The sequence below is a fragment of the Mercenaria mercenaria genome, chromosome 18 (assembly GCF_021730395.1).
Source record: "Mercenaria mercenaria strain notata chromosome 18, MADL_Memer_1, whole genome shotgun sequence".
NCBI classification, from domain to species: domain Eukaryota; kingdom Metazoa; phylum Mollusca; class Bivalvia; order Venerida; family Veneridae; genus Mercenaria; species Mercenaria mercenaria.
In genome coordinates this window covers 6,956,218-6,977,807 of record NC_069378.1, presented here as the reverse complement: position 1 = coordinate 6,977,807, position 21,590 = coordinate 6,956,218, and the positions used below count along the sequence as shown (strand labels likewise).

Sequence of the window (21,590 nt, the reverse complement as noted above, 5' to 3'; positions counted from 1 at the left end):
TCAACATTTATCTTGTCTGCCATATAAAACGTTTTTTAAAGTGTTTGATTCGAAAATTGCATCTATTATGTTGTATGGTTCTGAACTTTGGGGTTTAAAACACCCACAATGCATAGAAACAGTACAGGTATATGCTTGCAAACGATTTTTGAATGTATATAACTCTGCATGTAATGATGCTGTACTTGGGGATACAGGAAGATATCCTATGCACATATATGCTTCAAAACGATGTATTAAATATTGGTTAAGATTACTTAATCTTCCTAAAGATAGATATACAAGATTGTGTTATGAAATGCTTATGTATTATGACAATATAGGGTTTGAAAATTGGGTTACTGATGTTAAGCGTAATTTATACAGCAATGGGTTTGGATATGTATGGGAAACACAAAATGTTGCAAACCCAAGGATATTTCTAATTCAGTACGTTCAAACTTTAAAAGACCAGTTCATACAAAACTGGCAGTCAAGGTGTAGAGACAATATTAAACTGCAATACTATTGTAACTATAAATACTGTTTTGGAGTTGAAAAATATATTATTGCAATAGATGTTGAGAAATTTAGAAATTGTATGGCAAGATTCCGTAGCTCTTCGCATTGTTTAATGATAGAAAAAGGTAGACATTATAACATATCTAGAGAATATCGAGTATGTCTGTACTGTGAAACTGTACTGGAAGATGAATATCATTTCATGTTATCATGCCCTTTATATGCTGATATTCGTAAAAAATATCTACCTATGTATTATTGTCAATATCCAACCCTAGAAAAGTTTTATTCTTTGATGTCAGACGAAAATGTGAATTTAATTAGAAAAGTTGCCATGTATCTTTACTACTCTTTTAAAGAGAGGGACAAATATTTAGAAATGTTCAGTTAAATATGAATTCTGATATGCATTGTTAACTATAATACGTCATCATGGTTTAACATTGACTATGCCGTCCAGCTGTTTATGTCATAACCTCATGCATTATGTTTATCTCATGTTGTATATATTGTATTTGGGCCGGAGGCCATATAATGCAAATAAATTGAATTGAATTGACCATTGACCTACTGATCTCAAAATCAATAGGGATTATCTACTGGTTATGACCAACCGCCCTGTCAACTTTCATGATCCTAGGCTTAAGCGTTCTTGAGTTATCATCCAGAAACGCATTGGTACCGACCAACAGACCCCTCCTTCGAAAGCATCTGAATCATCAAATCAACAACACTTTAAAAACTGATCCATAAACAAATAAAATACAACATAGCATTTTAAAGTAAACTCATAGTTTACTCATGTATAACAACTAACAAACGTGAAAACTATGCAAGGAGTATGGCATATCGCCAGTTGAAACAATCAGCTTCTTGCACAACCGAGAGTATGAAAGCGCTTTAAGATACCGGGGAGCATCTAGAACACTTATTACCTTTCCTTGCTGTGATATTTGTGCAATTTTATGAGATCCATAACAACTCACAAAAATTGTGTCCATTGGACCGACACATATGTACCTCGGCTGTATCACAGATGGGTGGGTCACTCTAGTACAGGTTTTGTTAGTCAGATCAAAAACATGTATATAATTGTCATTGATAATTGTTAGGAAAAGAGTTGACCCATCTCCTGTGTTTAAAACTAAACACTGCGATGTTTTAATATCGTACTTTCTTAGTGGAAAATCAAGGTTAAAGTGTTCTTCTGTCCCACTTCGAGAAACAATTATTGCTGGCTTTGTATTGTTAAAAACACCAACCACAAAATGATCATCATCTAGGAGTGACAGAGAGTAATTTTCGGTTGTTGTAGTAATCGTGTCTTTGTGCATTATGGAGCTTTTAGAACATATGTTATAAACCTCAATTCCAAATGACCTAGTTATTGCAAATTCGTTCTCACTCAGGGCAAGAATATCTCGCGGATTAAATTCCAATCGATATGTATATTCCACTTCTAATTTTTCATTTCTTAAATCAACTGATTTTGATATGTTATTAACAACTAGGAATTTTCCATTTCCAATGAAATCTATTCCTGTTATAAATGCAACAGTTCCATCTTTGCCTAATTTTTTCTCTGCGGACAAGGATACAACCCTGTAATCGGGAACGGTATCGTGTTGTTTCAATTTGGAATCTACACGAACTGATCCGAAGTGAGATTTGGAATTTACTAGAGACACGAGGTTTCGGTCAAACTCTAGCTTTATACTTTCCTCTTTGAGATTTGGGAAAACATCTGACTTTTTATCAGATATTTCTCTCATTAAGTTGTTTAGTCGATGGTGTAAGATGTATGACTGAAGCGGTGTTGCGTACTGTGAAATATCAACGGTTTTCAGAACCGCACCGAGTTTGTCTTCAATCTCTTTACATTTTCGCTTCTTTTCAGATATCGCGGCGAACTTCTGCTGCTTAATCTTTTCTACATCATTCAGAATTTTGGCTGAAAATTCATCAAAATTCTTGACGAACTTGTGCTTGTTTTCCTCCAGCAAATCCGGTAATGCTTTTATCTGAGATGTCAGGAGATCCTCTGATTTTGAAAGGAACTTTGAAACTGATAAGACTTGATTTCTCACACCCGAAACCTCATTCTGTACATCTAATTGCCGTAATTTCTCTGTAGAAGCCATCTCGCTTACTTCAATCACATTATCGCATTTTCGATGTTTGACAACAGCACACGTACTGCAACAAAGAACATTTTCATCTGTGCACAAGAATTCTAGGTGTTTTGAATGTATATCACATTGGCAAATTTTTCGCAACTTCTTACGACCTGTTTGTTTGAGTCCAGACTCCAATATGATTATTTTATGGCCTTTCATATATGTAAATCGCTCGTGGCTCTTTTGACAGTCATCACACTGGTGTTCTTTACATGTTCTACAGAAAACAGAAGCAGGTATATCAAGATCTTGAGCTGAACAAGGAAAGCATTTATGCTCTTCTTTTGTGTGATGTCCCTCCTGTAACGATTGCATTGTTTCTAAAAGCGATACCAATGCATAATTTGGTCGTAATGATTTAGCCCAGTTTTCAGGAGACTGACTTGAATCTTTTACAGCTGTGACATGTCTGCAAAGAGGACATTCTATGCCGTTGAGAATATTTCGCTTTTCTTTTAGTTTAATGATGTATTCATGAATACAAGATTCGCAAAATGTGTGCAAGCATTCAAGTCCCTTTGGATCTCGAAACTGTTCGAAGCAAATTGGACACTGTGTACCATCTGCACCATCATGCTGATAATTCGAAGCCATCCTAAAAGAACAGGACAAGAACATTAATTTTTTCGATACTAATGTGTATTTAAAGTACTTGACCCGTAATGGCAATCGGCAATTTCCGTTTGATTACGTGTTTCTCCGTATGCGATTTCGGCATTCTCCGTATGCGATTTCGGCATTATCCGGTGGTTATGAAAAGCAATATTTTGTTATAGCCTAAACTTGCCGAAATAGCATACAACAATATGTAACAGAATGGAAGTGTCCTGTTGTCATACGGCTTCACTTAAAATGAAAGGCAAAAGGCATTTAGTGCTCGTCAAGAGTCTGCAAAACACATTAACAGATTTTAAGTAAAGAGATTTGTACATTCTCCAAGGAAGTAATATATGACAGAGCATGGGCCATTCCGAATTATGTTTAACTGCAGGTATTTTTTTTTTTGTAAACCACTGGCGTTAAATGGAACTGAAAATTTAAAGTAGTAAGGAGCCGATTTTAATGACGTTGCACTGAGATATATTCGCTTATGGTTTTAAAATTTATTTGGCTTTCCCACAAAATCTGACATTTTGGCGGGAGAATACTGCATGTCTATCTTTAGTGCTTATAAACAATGGATTCAATTACTGTGAATTTTACATCTCCTTTATATATCTGCAGGCCTCCTTGATTGTTATCTTTTTTGTTTATTACAGTTCTTTCCTTTAAGGTAGCAGGGTACACTTAGATGCGAAAATTTTGGGCAAGGACGGTCTTACATGTAGCGAGTCGCAATATTGCACTTCCCTTATGAGCAGAATCTGGGTGGCCATTTTATAAATTGTGTGCATGTTTTGTGCTTTTAATTAATGACAAGATCAGGATTCTCATACAAGATTAAAGAAAGTTATCAAAACGAAAGGTTTACACCATCCATGAAAAATAGCATGCCAAAATCATCAATTTTGCACTGTTTGAAAAGCCTGCAATGATCCCGCTGCAAGAACAATGCCCAATTTTATTGCATTTCTCAATTTAAAAGTCCTTACTGAACGTCAGGATATAAACGGAATGGGGGCCCATCCAGCTCGTTTTTTCATAAAATAGTGAAAATGTTTCTGAGTATCAATCATCAAGCACAGAACCCTTCCGTGATTTGAATTTTTCCGCGAAAAGGTGTCTCATTGATAATACAAAGCTACCAGCAGTTAGTTTTCCAACTGACATCAGAATTTTACATGTATCGGCTGTATAAATTTTCTAAAGAATTGATAATCATTATCTCTCACCTTAATTTACAGACATCCAAAATCACGAAGTTCTATTTATAACAAATATTGACGGGGGCCAAAATTCGAAGTGTACCCTGCTACCTAAAACAACTATGTTTCTACATCCATGTTTTCTTCCCATAATGCAACAATGCTATAGATATTCATGACTCTTGCATGCATATACCTTAATCCACATTCTACTGCCTAATGTGAATGCAAACTAGATTATATTTAGTGGCTTTTTTTTATCTCAGCCGCCAATTACAGCCCGCCCAATAATAATACACATGTTCAGTCTGAGCAGGGAATTAGTGATATCATATCCTATTCGATGGTTATAGATTCGTATTACTGTTCCACTATCATGAAATATGTTTTTAGACCGTGGGAGACCGCTCTGAAGTGTAACACTCCTGTGCTAAAAATAATCAATATGCAGTAAGCAGACGACAGATGTCATTACTTTGTCCTATTGCTTTTTAAATGTTATTGTTGCTTAAATTTAACTGCTAGATTATTGTGACCACACTGAGTTAAACTTGCATATTACATTTTATTGAATAAGAATTTAATACTGTATTCAACAAACGAGGACAGTACATGTATACTGCTATAAGTATATTTATAAGCTTTGTTTACAAACAGTGTTTCGTCCGTTGGCCACACCTCCCTGAGAAATTCAAATTCAAATTTTCTCCCGACAGGCCTTTGCAAAATACTACAGAATCAGATATTTGGAATAGCTGTTAAAACTCACAATGTACAAATTTGCCAATTTTCAGAAGAAAAAAACAAACTAGCTCTACTGTTTTTCAGATATGTTTTGTTTTAAAAAGGGTCCCTGATGTGAAGCTTGCATAAAATTATAGAGTCTGTCCCAGCTCCATCCTGTGGCTTATATACTCTAGTTCCCCCTTTAACAGCTATGTAGTTAAGCAACAGAGTATAGACTGACAAAGGAAAGTCTTCGAGCTAGTTCATCCCAACCGAAACATGTACCGACCTTGCTGAAGATCGAAACACGACGGAAGCGAAAGTAGAGTATTTATTTCTGATAAATAAGTTTATCAGTGATCAGTATGTGTCATACAGTACTGTATACCTTTAATGTAATGTAACAAAAATGTACTTACATACTAATTAACTTTACAACTATTCATATTCCATGTGTTCCGTGTAATACCGCTTATCAAGAGAGCGGATAGTTAGCTGGCGTACAGTAAGATAAATTGCCACTCTAGCGACAGTAAGCACATCACGGCACAGAAATACATTATACAGTCACGTAAAAAACTCCACTTAACGTTCTTACCGGTGCATCTCCAACAGACCACAATCTTTTTAACAGGGAATATATGACCGTAAATGATATAATTAAAAAAATGTACCAAAATACATAAAAACAATTGTATAATTTCCTGTCTTGAAACTGAATACAAATTTGTGTAGAGTTATCAAGTTTAAGAACATTTTGATCAGACCTTTTCCAGTATTAAAAAACAGTTAAACGACTTAATATATATGGTAATTTTATAATAAATGAATTTATTTTGTCTTTCAAATGGATCTACTGTTTGATCTACTTCATCCGTAACAGGGATTTTCGGTAAACTTCGACGGTATTTTGCGACATACATATCTAAACTATACAATATCCTAAATTTCCCTGTACATTTTTTTTGCATTCATGTCGTTGGTAATAACAAATTGTGACAATATCTGAAAGGTAGTGTTTTCTTTTCACATTTCCATTATATTTAAGTAATTTGAACAAATATGCAATTTTTAAAACAACTTAGAGCTACCTTGGTTGTGTATTGGATATATGCAAAAAAATGTTTCCAAGGATATGCATTTTTTAATTTCAAAAATGTTCATATAACATTTTGTCCTTGCCTTGACATAAAGCAGTCTCCTAAAATCAACTGATAATTCCTTGAGTAATTGAACCATTGCGACTAAATCGTCCATCAGACCTGTTAACATGATGATACTGCTATTTTGAAAGATTTTATTGCATTTCTGTTGTACCGGACAAATTAGGGTTGATGTAATGGCAATTTTAGAAAGATAAGAAAGTTGTAAAACGTCATTGAATATTACCTTAATCGCTATATAAAATGTCTGCTTATCAGTATGATAAAATAAATTGGGCTATTGTAAAAATTACATTTTATGTGTTACCTTCTCCAAACATCCGTCTTACAACGTATCTACAAGGGGAATTATAAAATATCCGATGTGTATAGGATTCCAATAAACTCCATCTAAACAATGGACAGAGGAAGCTGGTTTATTCTTGTATCATCGCCACGAAATATATCATGCTTTCAATGTAGCTTATTACCTGCTGCATTTTTTTATATCAACATTCCAAATCAGTACAAGATACAGGCAGAAACTGCAACAAGTATACCTGAACATTTAAGTATATCAGTGTAAGGTAAAAATCAGTTTTACTAAAATGATAAGATAATCAATCCCTATCACCTCAAAATCTTTCATGCTGTCTGAGACAAAATGCATATTTTTAGGCACTGAAGGATTTCTTCAATCATTTCTATAATTCGTGTATTATCTCATTATTTCATCGGCAGGTGTATGGATTTTCAGTGATAGGTATTTTCATATAGAAAAATATGGAAAATACTCCCTTCATTCTGATTCTTGATATAAAAGCGATGGCACTTATTTAAATTTGCTCTAAGCATATTTAACACGATTGTCATTTTTAATTATTACTATTATCATTATTATTATTATCATTATATCTGTAATTTGGCCGATTAGATGATAAAAGTATATATCAACATCTGTTAAATTATGATGGGTGAATTATTCCAGCATTATTTTAATATTCAACTAGTTTACAAACTTTAAAGACTTGTTTAAAGAAGTTATATTATGCCTCATACACCTACATGCATTTCTTCACTGTTTATGGGTTTCCCAAAGTAACATTTTCAAGTCTTACCAATATTTAGGCTTCCAGTGGCGTTATAAATGTTACAGATTTTTTTCAAGGTATAGGCCAGTAACATACGTTAGTCTTGCAACAAAAACAGAACATTCACGAATCGTTTTGATAACCATAAATTGACGTTTTAGAAAAACATTTTAAAAATTCAAGTAAAGGGCGGAATATCAATATATAAATAAGCAAAATCCTGATTTATGTTCAATTACGTATCAATTAAAATGTTTTGGAATTGTAGTGTACATGTATGTATTATACAGATATAATGTGAAGTTTTCGTTCTTCAGCACTAATTGGATTAAAATGCAATGGATTAAATAAAGACCATTGAACTAGGTAAGTACAATGCTAAGCACTGTATTTAACATTTTAAATATTGATAATGCTCTCTCTCTCTATCTATCTATCTCTCTCTCGCTCTGTGCAAAAGCAGCATCAGCATTACACTTGCAATTCTATATCTGATCACAATATAAAGACGACGGAAACATGTAACAATGCTAATCTGGGAGTTAATTACGTTTATCTGACCACATATGAATGTACGGTGATGAAGGTGCATAAAATTCATACAATTTGTCATTTCCATCCATTTAATGAAATCATATTGCTATTTAACTATCTAAGCCAGCCCTTAACCCTTAGCCTGCTGGCGGCAAGTTATTCTGGCTTTGCGACCAGTGCAGACCAAGATCAGCCTGCACATCCGTGCAGTCTGATCATGGTCTGCACTGTTCGCTATTCAGTCAGTAAATTTTTAGTAAACACCCCTTCAAATGATAAATGGTACTGCCCAAATTGGAAGATGGACCAGTCCATAATAGAAATTTAGCATGGTAAGGGTTAAGGTAGCAACTCATGGTTAATGTTTTTGTTGATGTTCTTTTTATATTTTGTTTTATGTGCTGCGTACTTCGTATAGCGACATTTAGCCTATTTGAAAATTTCATTTTGAATCTTTTAGAAATCGTATAATCTATTTAAAATTGATTATTTAGATAAACTAATTTGAATTAACTTCTTTTTAACGGGACTGGTCAGATATTTGCTACAATAATCTTTCTTTTAAAATGGTTCTATAATGAGAATTAGAATATTAGTTTCTGTTTCTAAACCAGTTTAAAGAACTTTAAACATGTCTGTGTCTGGATCGAAACCGGGTTGCTTCGGCCATAGAAACTTTCCTCCCTTCTTAACCATTAAAACACGGAGGAATTCGTACTAAAATACCGTTTATATAAAGCTTTATAATTAAAGTAGTTTGCTTTCTGTAGCCCATGACAAAGTATTTTCAATTCCTGTCTTGTATTACTTTCCTGAGGCAAAAACATGAATTATAAATATGGGTATTTTATTGCTAGAGTGATCACTTTCAATGTATTTACGTAATTCAAGACCAATAATCTGCACTTTTTCAAACAAATGAATAATCGTATGATGCAGGATCTTAAATCAAAGATACATAGTCTTGTTTCAGAACATTAATAAAACTCTCTTAAAAGGGGAAATCCATGTCACAAAAAGCACTCACAGCACGCAGACGTGCTCACTCACACAAAGCAAACGCACCATGACAAACAAAGGAACACAGTGGGGCACCGTCTTTAACGGCCAGTGGCAAAAACAGAATGCTAACATTATACGCCGAAGTTCGCAATAAATTCAATGGCTTTAACACCGTCATTATCAGTTTAGTACAGGGTTTCCGCTTTTAGGTAAAGGGATAAGGTCAGTAATTCGGTCGAAAATGTGCTTCCGTGGTGTAGTCGAAAGAAGTCCATAATAAATAGATCCTAATTTTCCCATTTTTTGCGCAAATTCGTGTAGAACGAGTGCTTTAATCACCATTTTTCACTACTAGAATACATTGTGCATGAAATGAGACGGTTTTCTTGTTCATACACCCCACATGGCAAGTGTTGCAGATCGAAACCGGAAGTAGGTGTTTATTGCGCGGACGAGAGCAAATATGCGCCATTTTTAGGGTAGCAGACCACAACTGACTGGCATTTCACTAGGAACTACATAACCCCCTATTTTCTTTTCATTTTTTCGTTAATTTGTGATAGAACTTTTATGAAAAATAGGTGTAGGAAAAAGTGATGTTCTCTAAAGGTACGTGAAGACGACCTGAAGTTGTCGTTTTTTATATGAAACAAAGAAGGATTTGAATTACTGACCTTTAACCTAAATACAGAATATTTTCCCTTCCGGCAAAACAATGAACATATGCTGTTATCAAACAAGTACATATTATAAATTTGTAGTGTTCTGTGTTCTCACATTATATAATCTTATTAAAATAAAATATAAGGGTAGATTTCCAAGAAGCACACAGCGACCAAAACAGCCATAGAGCCATGCATCGCAAAGTAGGCCAACAACAAAAAGAAACCGTAGCGGAAAAAATATAGCAGACGGGTTGCTTCAAAATAATCAAAAAAGGACATTTTAATTCTATGCAAAATACCAAAATAGGTAAGGAATAGATAAAAAAAATATATGCAATATAAACAGAAATCAGGTATTTATCAATAAAAAAGTTCAAGAATTCTTATACAGCGAAACAATGTTAAATAACATAGTTATCACGTTAATATTATGTTTATACAATGTGTGTAAAAGTATTTACAAAATGTCTTTGAATGGTATATATCTCAAGCCAAAGCCCTTTGATCAACCTTTTGTTGGCCAACCATCACATGTTTCCATAGATATAACATGTATGCAATAGACGCACTGGGGTAACAGCTAAAATATATCATATTGATTTTATTTATGCAATGTGACTGTTCTACGTGGCCGCAAAACATTTAGTAATTCGTTTCTGCTTCAATAAAATTTACAAAACGTACATAAACTGGGATATATCATATATTATATTTGTCTTTATATAAAAAAATCTCTTATAACGGATCTAATAATTGTTTAGCTTGATAATTAAGATTTCATTTTTTGTAAAAATGCGAGAAAATTCTTACTAACGTGTTCAAGACTTCAATCAGGGCTGTAATATTTCGATCTTCTCAGATCGTTCAGCACGACCCGATAATGTTGTTATAACTTCTGGCCCAACCCTTTTGTATATTTACATTGATGTATTTATGTATGCTTGTTGTGTGTGTGCGTGTGTGTGTGTGCGTGTGTGTGTGTGTGTATTGAATATGTATATAATTATATATACAATAAAATATGATTAAACTAAACTTTTATGTCGTGTTATTCGTACTCGTTAGTTTATCAGCATGATCGTTTCGGCCTGGGTGGTTCCTATCTCCCGCTTTCAAAGCTTTGGGTATTGTATAAACACCCCTTGGATATGGTGCCTGCTTTTTGTCTTTTGGCAGTTCCTGTGATCCGCAGGTTCCATAACCTCAGATCCCCTTTCTAAATTCCAGTTTGTTTAGTTCTGCCCATTGTTTTCCATATGCCGCTTTTCATGGAATTACACGCTAGTGTATCATTGAAGGTTCCATGTGCACCGTCGTATGACATTTGCGGATGCTTCTAGATTGATTTTTGTACTTGTAGCATGTGTAAATGTTGAGTTCTGCTCAACCCCGGGGCTAGAGGGCGTGGACGGTGGCATGCATTTCCACTACCGTCCGTGAACAGGCTCAATCAAACCTAACCTGCAACATTTTCGTTTTTGTTGTGTTGAGCGACCTGTGGAGCTTCCACGTTTTCTATTTTATTGCGTTTCTGTTGAGGTAACTTAAATGATAAATTTAGACATACAAGTCACGGAATATTTCATTGACCTGATAAAAGACAATATGAATTAAATCATTCGCCCTCCTCCTCTGATCCGTTGTGATACTGTAAATTATGCGAAACTTTCTTTTTTTCTTCAATGTAGAATTTCGAGAAGAAATAACTATACCTATAAAAGTCTAAAAAGTAAGGGTAGGTTTCCCGTAAGCACAGATTCGCGCGATTCAAACGAGTAAGTATATTTTCCCGTTCATGATCATGGTTCTTATAGAATACCTAGGGGTAGGGTATAATGCGTACGGAGGCATTTTTCTGATCTGGTGCCAGTGACTTGCAATGCTAATATTGTAAAGATACATACTCGAGTATTCTAGAGAACATTCCAGATATTTTAAACCATTCTGATGAATTATTTTGACAATAAACAATTAATTTCAGAAAAAATTTCAAGTGCGTGACCTTTTAAAAAGTAGCCTTAATAACTAGGACATTAAAATAAACTCGTTTGAGTAATAAAATAAATATCAGGAAAGGATAAGAATGGGGGGAAAATCTCTTGTATTTACATTCTCGTTATCCCTTCCATTAAAATCATGACGTTCTTTTTAAATCAGCCTCCAAAATATTCACCAGTTACAATAACGCCCCTGAGTCTTAGCGTAGCGCGCCTCTGTTTTGACGAGGTCCGCGTGTTGTCATGGACAACGTTCATTTCGCTGAAATTTAAACAAATTTCTTAAATAGAAATATTTGACTTCAACGTACAGTAAGATTGGCGTAAATTGACCAGTTCGTGGAAAATGTCATATGCAGAACAAACAGAAGTAACATTTAAAAAATTGTTATGCAGTGGAATAATACTAGATGTACAATATATTGCACTTACAATTGTATGAAAGACAACTTCTTGTTGGCCAAACATCGCATAGGTTCATAGTTGTCAAGGTAAGACGTACACCTTGGAAAATATTAAGTTGGCATAATTGTAATAGAAACCACTACACACTTGGTGATCGAATATTTAAGATTATAAAACATTGAATAGCTTATTCAAACTGATGGTACATTGAATCCGCCGTATAGGAAATATGATATTATCATTCTTTATTTTTCTTTATGAAATATTGCGATGAAATCATTTATTAGATATAAAAAATGAATACGGTTGAAGTATGCTAACGCGTTTCTGTTGAGGTAATGATGAATATAGAAAGATAAGAACATTATAAAAGAAATCATGACATATTACAATGACCTCTGTCTATGATATCAATCTGCAGGATGTAATAAACGAGGTAGGAATAACGGCTAGAAGTTGCCTTCTTCCATGTCTGATGTTTATCTCACAAAACCTACTAGAACGAAGAAACCGCATTGCAGAAATCATTATGTTCAAACAAACAGAGCCTGTCTGGCTAGCACAAGAATATGTATGGAGAGGTCCCAAGTTCGATATCCGGACGAGGAGATTTGATAATTTTGACAGAAATATTCATTCTCCTCAGACTCATCTAGTTTGAAAGTAGGTCCGTTGGATAAAAAACTAGGTCACTATGTCAATTCTATGAAAAAGCATTTTACACTTTACACTCAAGAGAACACATGTCATTAATCCTGATCAGTATGTTTGTTTATGTGAAATCTAGATAAAGTTCGAAAGTTGGTAAACTGATGCCAAGAATTCTGCCACAATGTCAAATCATAAAAAAAATTTCAACATACCAGTGGCCACATTTTCGACCTGGTCTACGTAAAAACAGCAAACTATTTTTTCTCTGAATCATCGGAATGGGGAACATTAGTCAGTTACTTCCCCTGATTATGTCTAGGAAGTAGTTTGGTCCTTCCTCTGTTTTTATCGTTGACTTCTTTGTAATTTTCATAAGCAATATCTGTACTAAATTTCATTGGATTGGAAAATGATTAAGGAAATGTTTTCTTTTCGTGGCTGTGTGCTAAATTTAGGTTTGATTAATCATTTTTATTAAGAAACCTACTCATAAATAGCATATTTATTTTTACCATTCACAACATCTTGGACTAAGGTAATAACAAAAAAGTCAGAGGAATCCAACTGAAGGTTATACTGGTGGTGTATGATCTAAGTTTCCATGAAAATTTTTGTCATGTTGTTATTTCATTATGAAAATGCTACCTACATGTCAAGCATAGATCTGTCATGTGATTTTAGCAAAAAAATTGCAAAGAAAATAAGGAAAATAGCTCTACAGAGCAAAAAGACTGAGGACTATTTGTATCCGCCATTATGCGACTACCATTTTTTTTGCGCCATTTTTCTATTTTTCTCTGACACTGTGCCAGTTTCATTTGAAATGTACAAGAAACCCAAATGCATGAAAAAAATAAGATTTTAGCTTGATATCAACAGTTTCCAAGTTTTTACGGCATTTTCAGTACCGTAAGACAAAGCATCAGATTTTGTCAAAAATAGCTGTTGCAACATAATTTTGAAGCAGTTACCCTAAAAGCCCTGTTTTGACATTTTCTACTCTGATCTGCATGCAAATTACACATTTAAACTGTTAAATATGTTCACTTTTACCTCTGATGGCCAGAAAATAGCAATCAGTAGCCTATAAATATGCAGTTTCTGAAAAAAATTCACCCAAAACAGTGAAAATGTGATATTTTTGGGTTTTATCCTTATTTTCAACAAAATTGCAATTAATTTGTCATTTTCTATCAAATTCTGATCATAGTAGCCCATTTCCACCATCATCTGGCCAGATTTCACTTTTTACCAATGTCATCTTATAGGTTATAACACACTAAATAGTTGTTGTTCTTTATTCTATATAAAATTGACCTATTTCCAATGACCGCAGCACAAATCAGGACCCATTTTAAATTTCTGTAACTTACATTTTCTTGAAGAATATTGCCAGTGCTAACTAAAAATCAAAAGGAAAGTGGGGGTCATGTTTGATGCAAGAAAAATAATTTCAGTCAAACACACAAACTGCAAAATCAGCTAAAATATGAGACCCCAAATTATACTGGTGGTGTATGATCTAAGTTTTCATGAAAAATTTTGTCATTGTTATTTCATTATGAAAATGCTACCAACATGTCAAGCATAGATCTGTCATGTGATTTTAGCAAAAAAAATTGCAAAGAAAATAAGGAAAATAGCTCTACAGAGCAAAAGGACTGAGGACTATTTGTATCCGCAATTATGCGACTACCATTTTTTTTGGCGCCATTTTTCTATTTAGTGTCTGTATGCCTGAAAGGGACCAATGTTACATTTGGTTATCCTTGCGCTTTATCATACAGCTTTTCAAGGGAAGTAACAAGGTAATGTTTGTAAGTTTGTTAGTTTTCAAACATTTTATTTTATTTCGTTGCAAACATTAAATAGATATTTTCATTTAAATGCATTAGGAGGGTAACCTGTATAAATTTACTAGCAAAATATATTTCAATTATTGCACACAGTAATAAATTAATACAATTCTTCTAAAGCATCAGAATAACAAATATTTTGTTTAAACATATAGTTCATTAATTTCTAAAACATGTCATGGGCCGTACACTCTCAAAACAATTCTCACAAGTTGTTGTCAGAGATGACTCTTAATCAAATTTATTATTTTTGGTACAAAGTCTTTTGTTGAAACTTTAACGGTATCAAACGTAATTTAACAAAAAACGAAAAGATTTTACTACTAAGACGCCTATGAAAAAGTGTGTCTTATACCTGAATATGTATATAAAATATTTTTCTTGAAGCTTCTAGCAACTTATTTTTAAATGTCCACAACAAAACAGGCATATGATTTACATGGACAGATTTTTATCTTTTTATGGATCAGGTCTTTAACTTATTATTACTTTGATCAAACAGACGCTTTCATTAGCTATTGGTTTATATTGTATTGTAATACAAATACTGAAAAACAGAACGGCGAAAACCAATAGCTCATGAAAGCACCAATAACATTTTAAAGAAACTGATCCTGAAACAAATAAAAAATACAACATAAAAATACAACAGACTTTTACAAGTAAGATCACATATAACACCTAACACACGTAAAAACTATACAAATAGTGTGGCGTACCATTCGTTGAAACAATCAGCTTCTTGGACACCCGAGAGTATGAAATCGCTATAGGATACCGAGGGGCATCTAATACACTCAATACCTTCCCTTGCTGTGATATTTGTGCAATTTTATGAGACCCACAACAACTCACAAATATTGTGTCTAGCGGACCGAGGCACATGTGCGAAGGCTGGATTACAGACGGATGGGCCACCTTAGTATAACTATTTTTGGTCAAATCATAGACATATATAACATTTTCGTCGTTCATTGCAAGGAAAAGAGTTGACCCGTTTTGTGTGTTTAAAACTAGACTCTGAGACGTTATTATGTCGTATTGTTTTAATGGAAAATCAATGTTAAAATGTTCTTCTGTCCCACTTCGAGAAATAATGAATGCTGGCTTTGTATTGTTAAAAGCACCAACCAGAAAATGTTTATCATCAAGGAGTGATAGAGAGTAATTTTCTGTTGTTGTAGAAATCGTGCTTTTGTGCGTTATGGAACAATTAGAACATATGCTTAAAATTTCAATGCCAAATGACCGGGTGATTGCAAATTCGTCTTCACTCAGGGCAAGGACACCTCGCGGATTAAATTCAAATTGGTATGTAGCTTCAACTTCTAATTTGTCATTTCTTAAATCGACCGATTTTATCTTGTTATTAACAACAAGGAATTTACCATTTCCGATGAAATCTATTCCCGTTATAAGTGTAACACTTCCGTCTTCGCCTAGTTTATTCTCTGCAGACAGGGAAACAACTCTATGATCGGGAACGGTATCGGGATGTTTATACTTTGAATTTACATGAACTGACCCGAAGTGAGATTTGAAATTTACCAGTGACACGAGTTTTCGGTCAAACTCCAACTTTACACTTTCCTCTTTGAGATTTTTAAACACATCTGACCTTTTATCATCTATTTCCTTTAAGACGCTGTTTAGCCGATGGTGCAAGATGTATGCCTGAAATTGTGTTGCGTACTGTGAAATAACAACGGTTTCCAGAACCTCTTCAAGTTTGTCTTCGATCTCTTTACACTTTCGATTCTCTGCAGATATCGTGGCAGATTTCTGTTGTTTGATCTTTTCTGCATCATTCAGTATTTTGACTGAAAATTCATCAAATTTCTTGACGAACTTGTCCTTGGTTTCCTTCAGCAAATCCGGCAATGCTTTTATCTGAGATATCATGAGATCCTCTGACTTTGTAAGGAACTTTGAAACTGATAAGACTTGATTTCTTACATCGGAAACCTCTCTCTGTACATCTAAATGTCGTAATTCCTCTGAAGAGACCATCTCGCTTATTTCAATTACACTGCCGCATTTTCGATGTTTGACAATAGCACACGTTCCGCAACAAAGGACATTTTCATCTTTACACAGGAATTCTAGGTCTTTTGAATGTATATCGCACTGGCAAATTTTTCTCAACTTTTTCAGACCTGTTTGTTTGATTCCAGGCTCTAACTTAATAATTTCATGGCCTTTCATGTATGAAAATCGCTCGTGGCATTTCTGACAGTCATCGCACTGGTGTTCTTTACATGTGTTGCAGTAAACAGACGCAGGGATATCAAGATCTTGAGCTGAACAAGGAAAGCATTTACTCTCTCCTTTTGTTAGCTGCCTCTCCGGTGCCGATTTCATTGTTTCTAAAATGGATACCAACGCATAATTCGGACGTAATGATTTAGCCCAGGTTTCCGGTGGCTGATCTGAATCCTTAATAAATGTAATGTGCCTGCAAAGAGGACATGGTATACCATCAAGAATTGTTCGCTCTTCTTTTAGTTTAATGATGTATTCATGAATACAAGATTCGCAAAATGTGTGCAAACATTCAAGTCCCTTGGGATCTCGAAACTTTTCGAAGCAAATTGGACACTGTGTACCGTCTACACTATCGTCATTCGAAGCCATCCTAAAAGGACAAATAAGATCATTGATAATCATGATTCAATACCAGTATTTAGTCAAAATGAAAGGTAAAAGTCATGTAGCGCTCGTCAAAAAGTTGCAAATACAATTACCCCTCTTAGAATTAATAAGAAAAAGAGACGTGCATATTCTCCAGTGACATATCACGAGCCATTAAAAATTATGTTGAACTACTGGCATTTAAGGAAAGTAAAATAGGAAGAAGTCGATTTAGTAACATTTCATGATTGAGATTTGGTTCACCTTTCACTCTGATTCTATATAATTTGTATGGACAAAGGAGAGTAAAATATGTACGGATCAAAAATTCTTCCCAATAAAACTTGCTTCAAATTGTAAAATGGAAGTCTTAGTCACTAAGATATTTTCAAGCTAGCTTCGGTCAAAACTGTATTATCAACCCTTACCCTGCTAAATTTCTATAATGAACTTGTCCGTCTTTCAACTTGAACAGTACCATTAACTGTTAAAAGGAGTGCTTACCAAAACGATACTGACTGAATGGCGAACAGCGTAGATCTTGGCTGATCATGATCTACACTGGACGCAAAGGCAGAATCAATCGTGTCCAGCATGGTAAGGATTAAAGCAATTCGCTTAGGAACGGAACGTCTGTTACGAAACTGACCATATATGAGCCGTGCCATGAGAAAACCAACATAGTGGGTGTGCGACCAGCATGGATCCAGACCAGCCTGCGCATCCGCGCAGTCTGGTCAGGATCCATGCTGTTCGCTTTTAAAGCCTACTGCAATTAGAGAAACCATTAGCGAACAGCATGGATCATGACCAGACTGCGCGGATGCGCAGGCTGGTCTGGATCCATGCTGGTCGCAAACCCACTATGTTGATTTTCTCATGGCACGGCTCATATTGTATTTAACATCAAGAGCTGTCCGATGACAGACAGCTCGACTACCCTTCTATCTTACTTATATCTTTTAATCAGAGTTTCAAATATTAATTTCAGATGTTAAATTTTTCATATGTAATATAACGTTGGTGCTTATGTTTTATCATTTGCAGGTTGAAAACATTTATCTAGCAAAGTATAAAGTTTATTACATTAAAAGTACAAATAGTTCGTACAATTGCACGACCGGCGGACATTCATGAATGTTTTCATTGTAATGTAAAGGGAATCAATTATCAAATTTGAAAGACATAACAATTTTAACAAGAGCGCCGCCTTCGGGTGCCAACGCTCGTCTGCAAGTACTGGGCAATATGTAACAAAAGAGTTTTGTGTGTGCGTTCGGCTTTAGCGTCTTTCTCAACAATTTTTCAGTCATATGAACGACGGTCTACTTGTAGCAGTGAGCACAATGCCCAACTTTATAGTGCTGCCTCACTGGAATATCACGCCGTAGACACATGACATGATACCCCACCCAGTCACATTATACTGACACCGGGCTGACCAGTCCTAGTACTATCCTCTTAATGCTGAGCGCCAAGCGAGGAAGCTACTAGTACCATTTTTTACGTCTTTGGTATGACGCGGCCAGGGATCGAACCCACGACCTCCCGCACACGAAGCGGACGCTCTACCACTAGGCTACCGAGGCGGTTAACAAAAGAGTTATAGTTCAGATTTTCTAAGTACAAAAAGGGCCATAATTCTGCAAAATGTATGTCAGAGTTACGGTTCTTGGTCTACAAAGCCCCCTAATAATTATAAACAAGTGTGCAAAGTTTCAAAGCTGTAGCTCTTATGGTTTTTTTGAAAAGGTGACCTAAACAAACAATATAACCAAGAAACTCAAATTTTTTAAGTACAAAAAGGACCATAATTCAAATAAAATGCATATCAGAGTGATGGCTCTTGGCTTACATAGTTCCCTAATGATGATAAACAAGTACGCCAAGTGTAGCTCTGATAGTTTTTGAGAAAAGGCGGACTTAAACAAGAGCTGTCCGTAAAACAGCGCGCTCCGCTTTTCGGCGAGTTGACAGTAAAATGAATTTATGTCTCAATTTAAAAAAAAGTATGAAAGGGGTATAATTTGGTCAAAAATACAAATCGGAGTTATGAGGATTGTTACCACACATGCAGATGATGATGATAAAGATACATTTTAAGTTTCAAGTCATTATCTTATATTGTACTAAGTTATATCCAGAAAGCGAAGATTGCCAAAAAACTTTAAGTATGAAAGGCGCATAATTCTGTCAAAAATACAATTAGACTTATGGGGATTGTAACCACACATGCAGACAATGATTATAAAGAAATAGTTTTAATTTCAAGTCATTATTTTTTAAGTACCAAAGATATGTATACAAACGAAGCTTTCGAAAAAAAATAACATGAAAATAATTCCAAGTATAACATCTTGGTGACCTTGACCTTGGGTATAATGGACCCAGCCCCTGCACATACTTTGTATGCTGAACAATGTTTATGTGAAGTTACAGTAAGATATAAGCAATAGTAACAAAGATATGACAGGAAAACAAAGGTTGCCGAAAACCTTTAACCTTAAAAAATAACCTAAGTATAACACCTTGGTGACCTTGGCCTTGACTATAATGAGCCCAGCCCATGCATATACTTTGTTTGTATGCTGGACAATGTTTATGTGAAGTTACGGTAAGATATAAGCAATAGTAACAAAGATATGACTGAAAAACAAAGGATGCCAAAAAACTTTAACCAAGAATGTGACACGCCGACGCCGACACCGGGGCGAATAGAATAGCACCCCTATTCTCCGAATAGTGCAGCTAAAAATTAACCAAGAAACTCAAATTTTCTAAGTACAAAACGGGTCATAATTCTGACAAATAGCATATCAAAGTTATAGTTCTTGGCCTACAGTGTTCCCTAATGATGATAATCAAGTGTACAAAATTTCAAAGCTGTAGCTCTTATATGTTTTGAGAAAATGCGGACCTAAACAAAAATTTTAATCAACGCCGACACCGGCGCCGACGAGCACGCCGACATCGGCGCCGACGATCAAGTGACAACAATATCTCGTTGCTTTTTTTAAAAAATCAGACAAGCTAAAATGTTCGTAAAATTACTTGGATATTTCACTTCTAGAAGACTACATTTTGGAATAACAAGTAAATTTGCAATTACAGCTGATGTAGGTACCGCAAAAAATACATGTAAAACAATACTCTTTTTTTCGATCAAATCTATGTTAAAGTGCTTTATTAAACACTTATTGAAAAAAAAACCTGTTTAATGTACTATTGATATTTCCAGTGCGAAAGATCCCTTACAAAATGGTCAAAAAGCAGCGAACATGCTGCGAACATGCCGCGAACATACCTATTCGCAGGAAGTATTCGCAGGATATTCGCTGCAACCGCAATCATGCCGCGATTGGTTTGATACTAGTTCGCGGGATATTCACAGGAAGACCAATGATCGCGGCATGTTCGCGAGAAGAACTTAGAAGATTATATTTTTTGGTAAACTGTTACTGAAGAGCTTTTATAAGAGCAGGTAATTGTAGATCAATTAATTTGTAACATTATCTATAAGGTCACAATATAAGTCTGATAAGTTAATTACAACCAGATATTCTGGACATGTTTAGAAGGAAATCTGTGTGCATTACAGACAGTTTTCATAAGTGATTCTTAGAGGCTGATCGGAATATATACGTTGTTGTGGTAAGTCAGAAAATTTATGTTTAACATCTATACTCATATATCTCAATAAACATAAGGAATTTTGAAAATGAAATAGATATGCTTAACCTTTTGCAGAGCTGTATCAGATTATCTAAAAAGAAATAAAAAACTACCTTATTTTGACAATTTCTAAGCTTCATAAGTCTGATAATTAACATGTAAAACTACGACAGATTTGTAGTGATACATATAACTTATAAGCAGTGTGAAGAAAAAACATTTGGATGAAATGAATACATGCACTCAGACACTGTTATTGAAATGACAAGTAACAATTCAAACATATTTTATCATTAAAACTTTGTTTAAAATGCTCCAAATATGATATGAAAAAGTTCAGACATTGACAATTTGAATTTGTTACAACCTCAGTGTTCAAGTTTATTCAATAAATTTATATTCCTTTTGTTTTTGCACTTTTTCTGTACACGCTTTTTTTGTACACAATTTCTGTAGTGATGGTTTTCAGCTAGTTCGCGGGATGTTCGCAGCAACTAGTTCGCGGGATGATCGCAGCAACTAGTTCGCGGGATGATCGCAGCAACTTGTTCACGGGAAGTTCACAGCTACTTGTTCGCGGGAAGTTCGCGGCAACTTGTTCGCGGCAAAACTAATTTGCATGTGAAAAGTGAACACCAAACGAGCATCTCGCGAACAATTATACCAATTGTATCAAAAGTATTCGCGGCATATTCGCCGGATATTCGCGACATGATCGCAGCAAGAGTTCGCGGC

General features: G+C 34.8%; 2 protein-coding genes across 2 annotated transcripts; both read right to left on the bottom strand.

Moving 5' to 3' along the window:
- Positions 1–1,085: 1,085 nt before the first annotated feature.
- LOC123539437 (uncharacterized) lies at positions 1,086–5,730 on the bottom strand. The gene is made up of 2 exons (XM_045324067.2): positions 5,629–5,730; positions 1,086–3,273 (listed from the first exon to the last, which is right to left on the bottom strand). Coding segments are annotated over exons 1-2 (1,962 nt in total). The 5' UTR covers positions 5,631–5,730; the 3' UTR covers positions 1,086–1,313.
- Positions 5,731–14,605: 8,875 nt separating this feature from the next.
- On the bottom strand, positions 14,606–17,186 carry LOC123539446 (RING finger protein 207-like). Its single transcript, XM_053530666.1, has one exon. The coding sequence runs from the start codon at positions 17,184–17,186 to the stop codon at positions 15,234–15,236; it is 1,953 nt and encodes a 650-aa protein (XP_053386641.1). The 3' UTR covers positions 14,606–15,233.
- Positions 17,187–21,590: the final 4,404 nt, after the last annotated feature.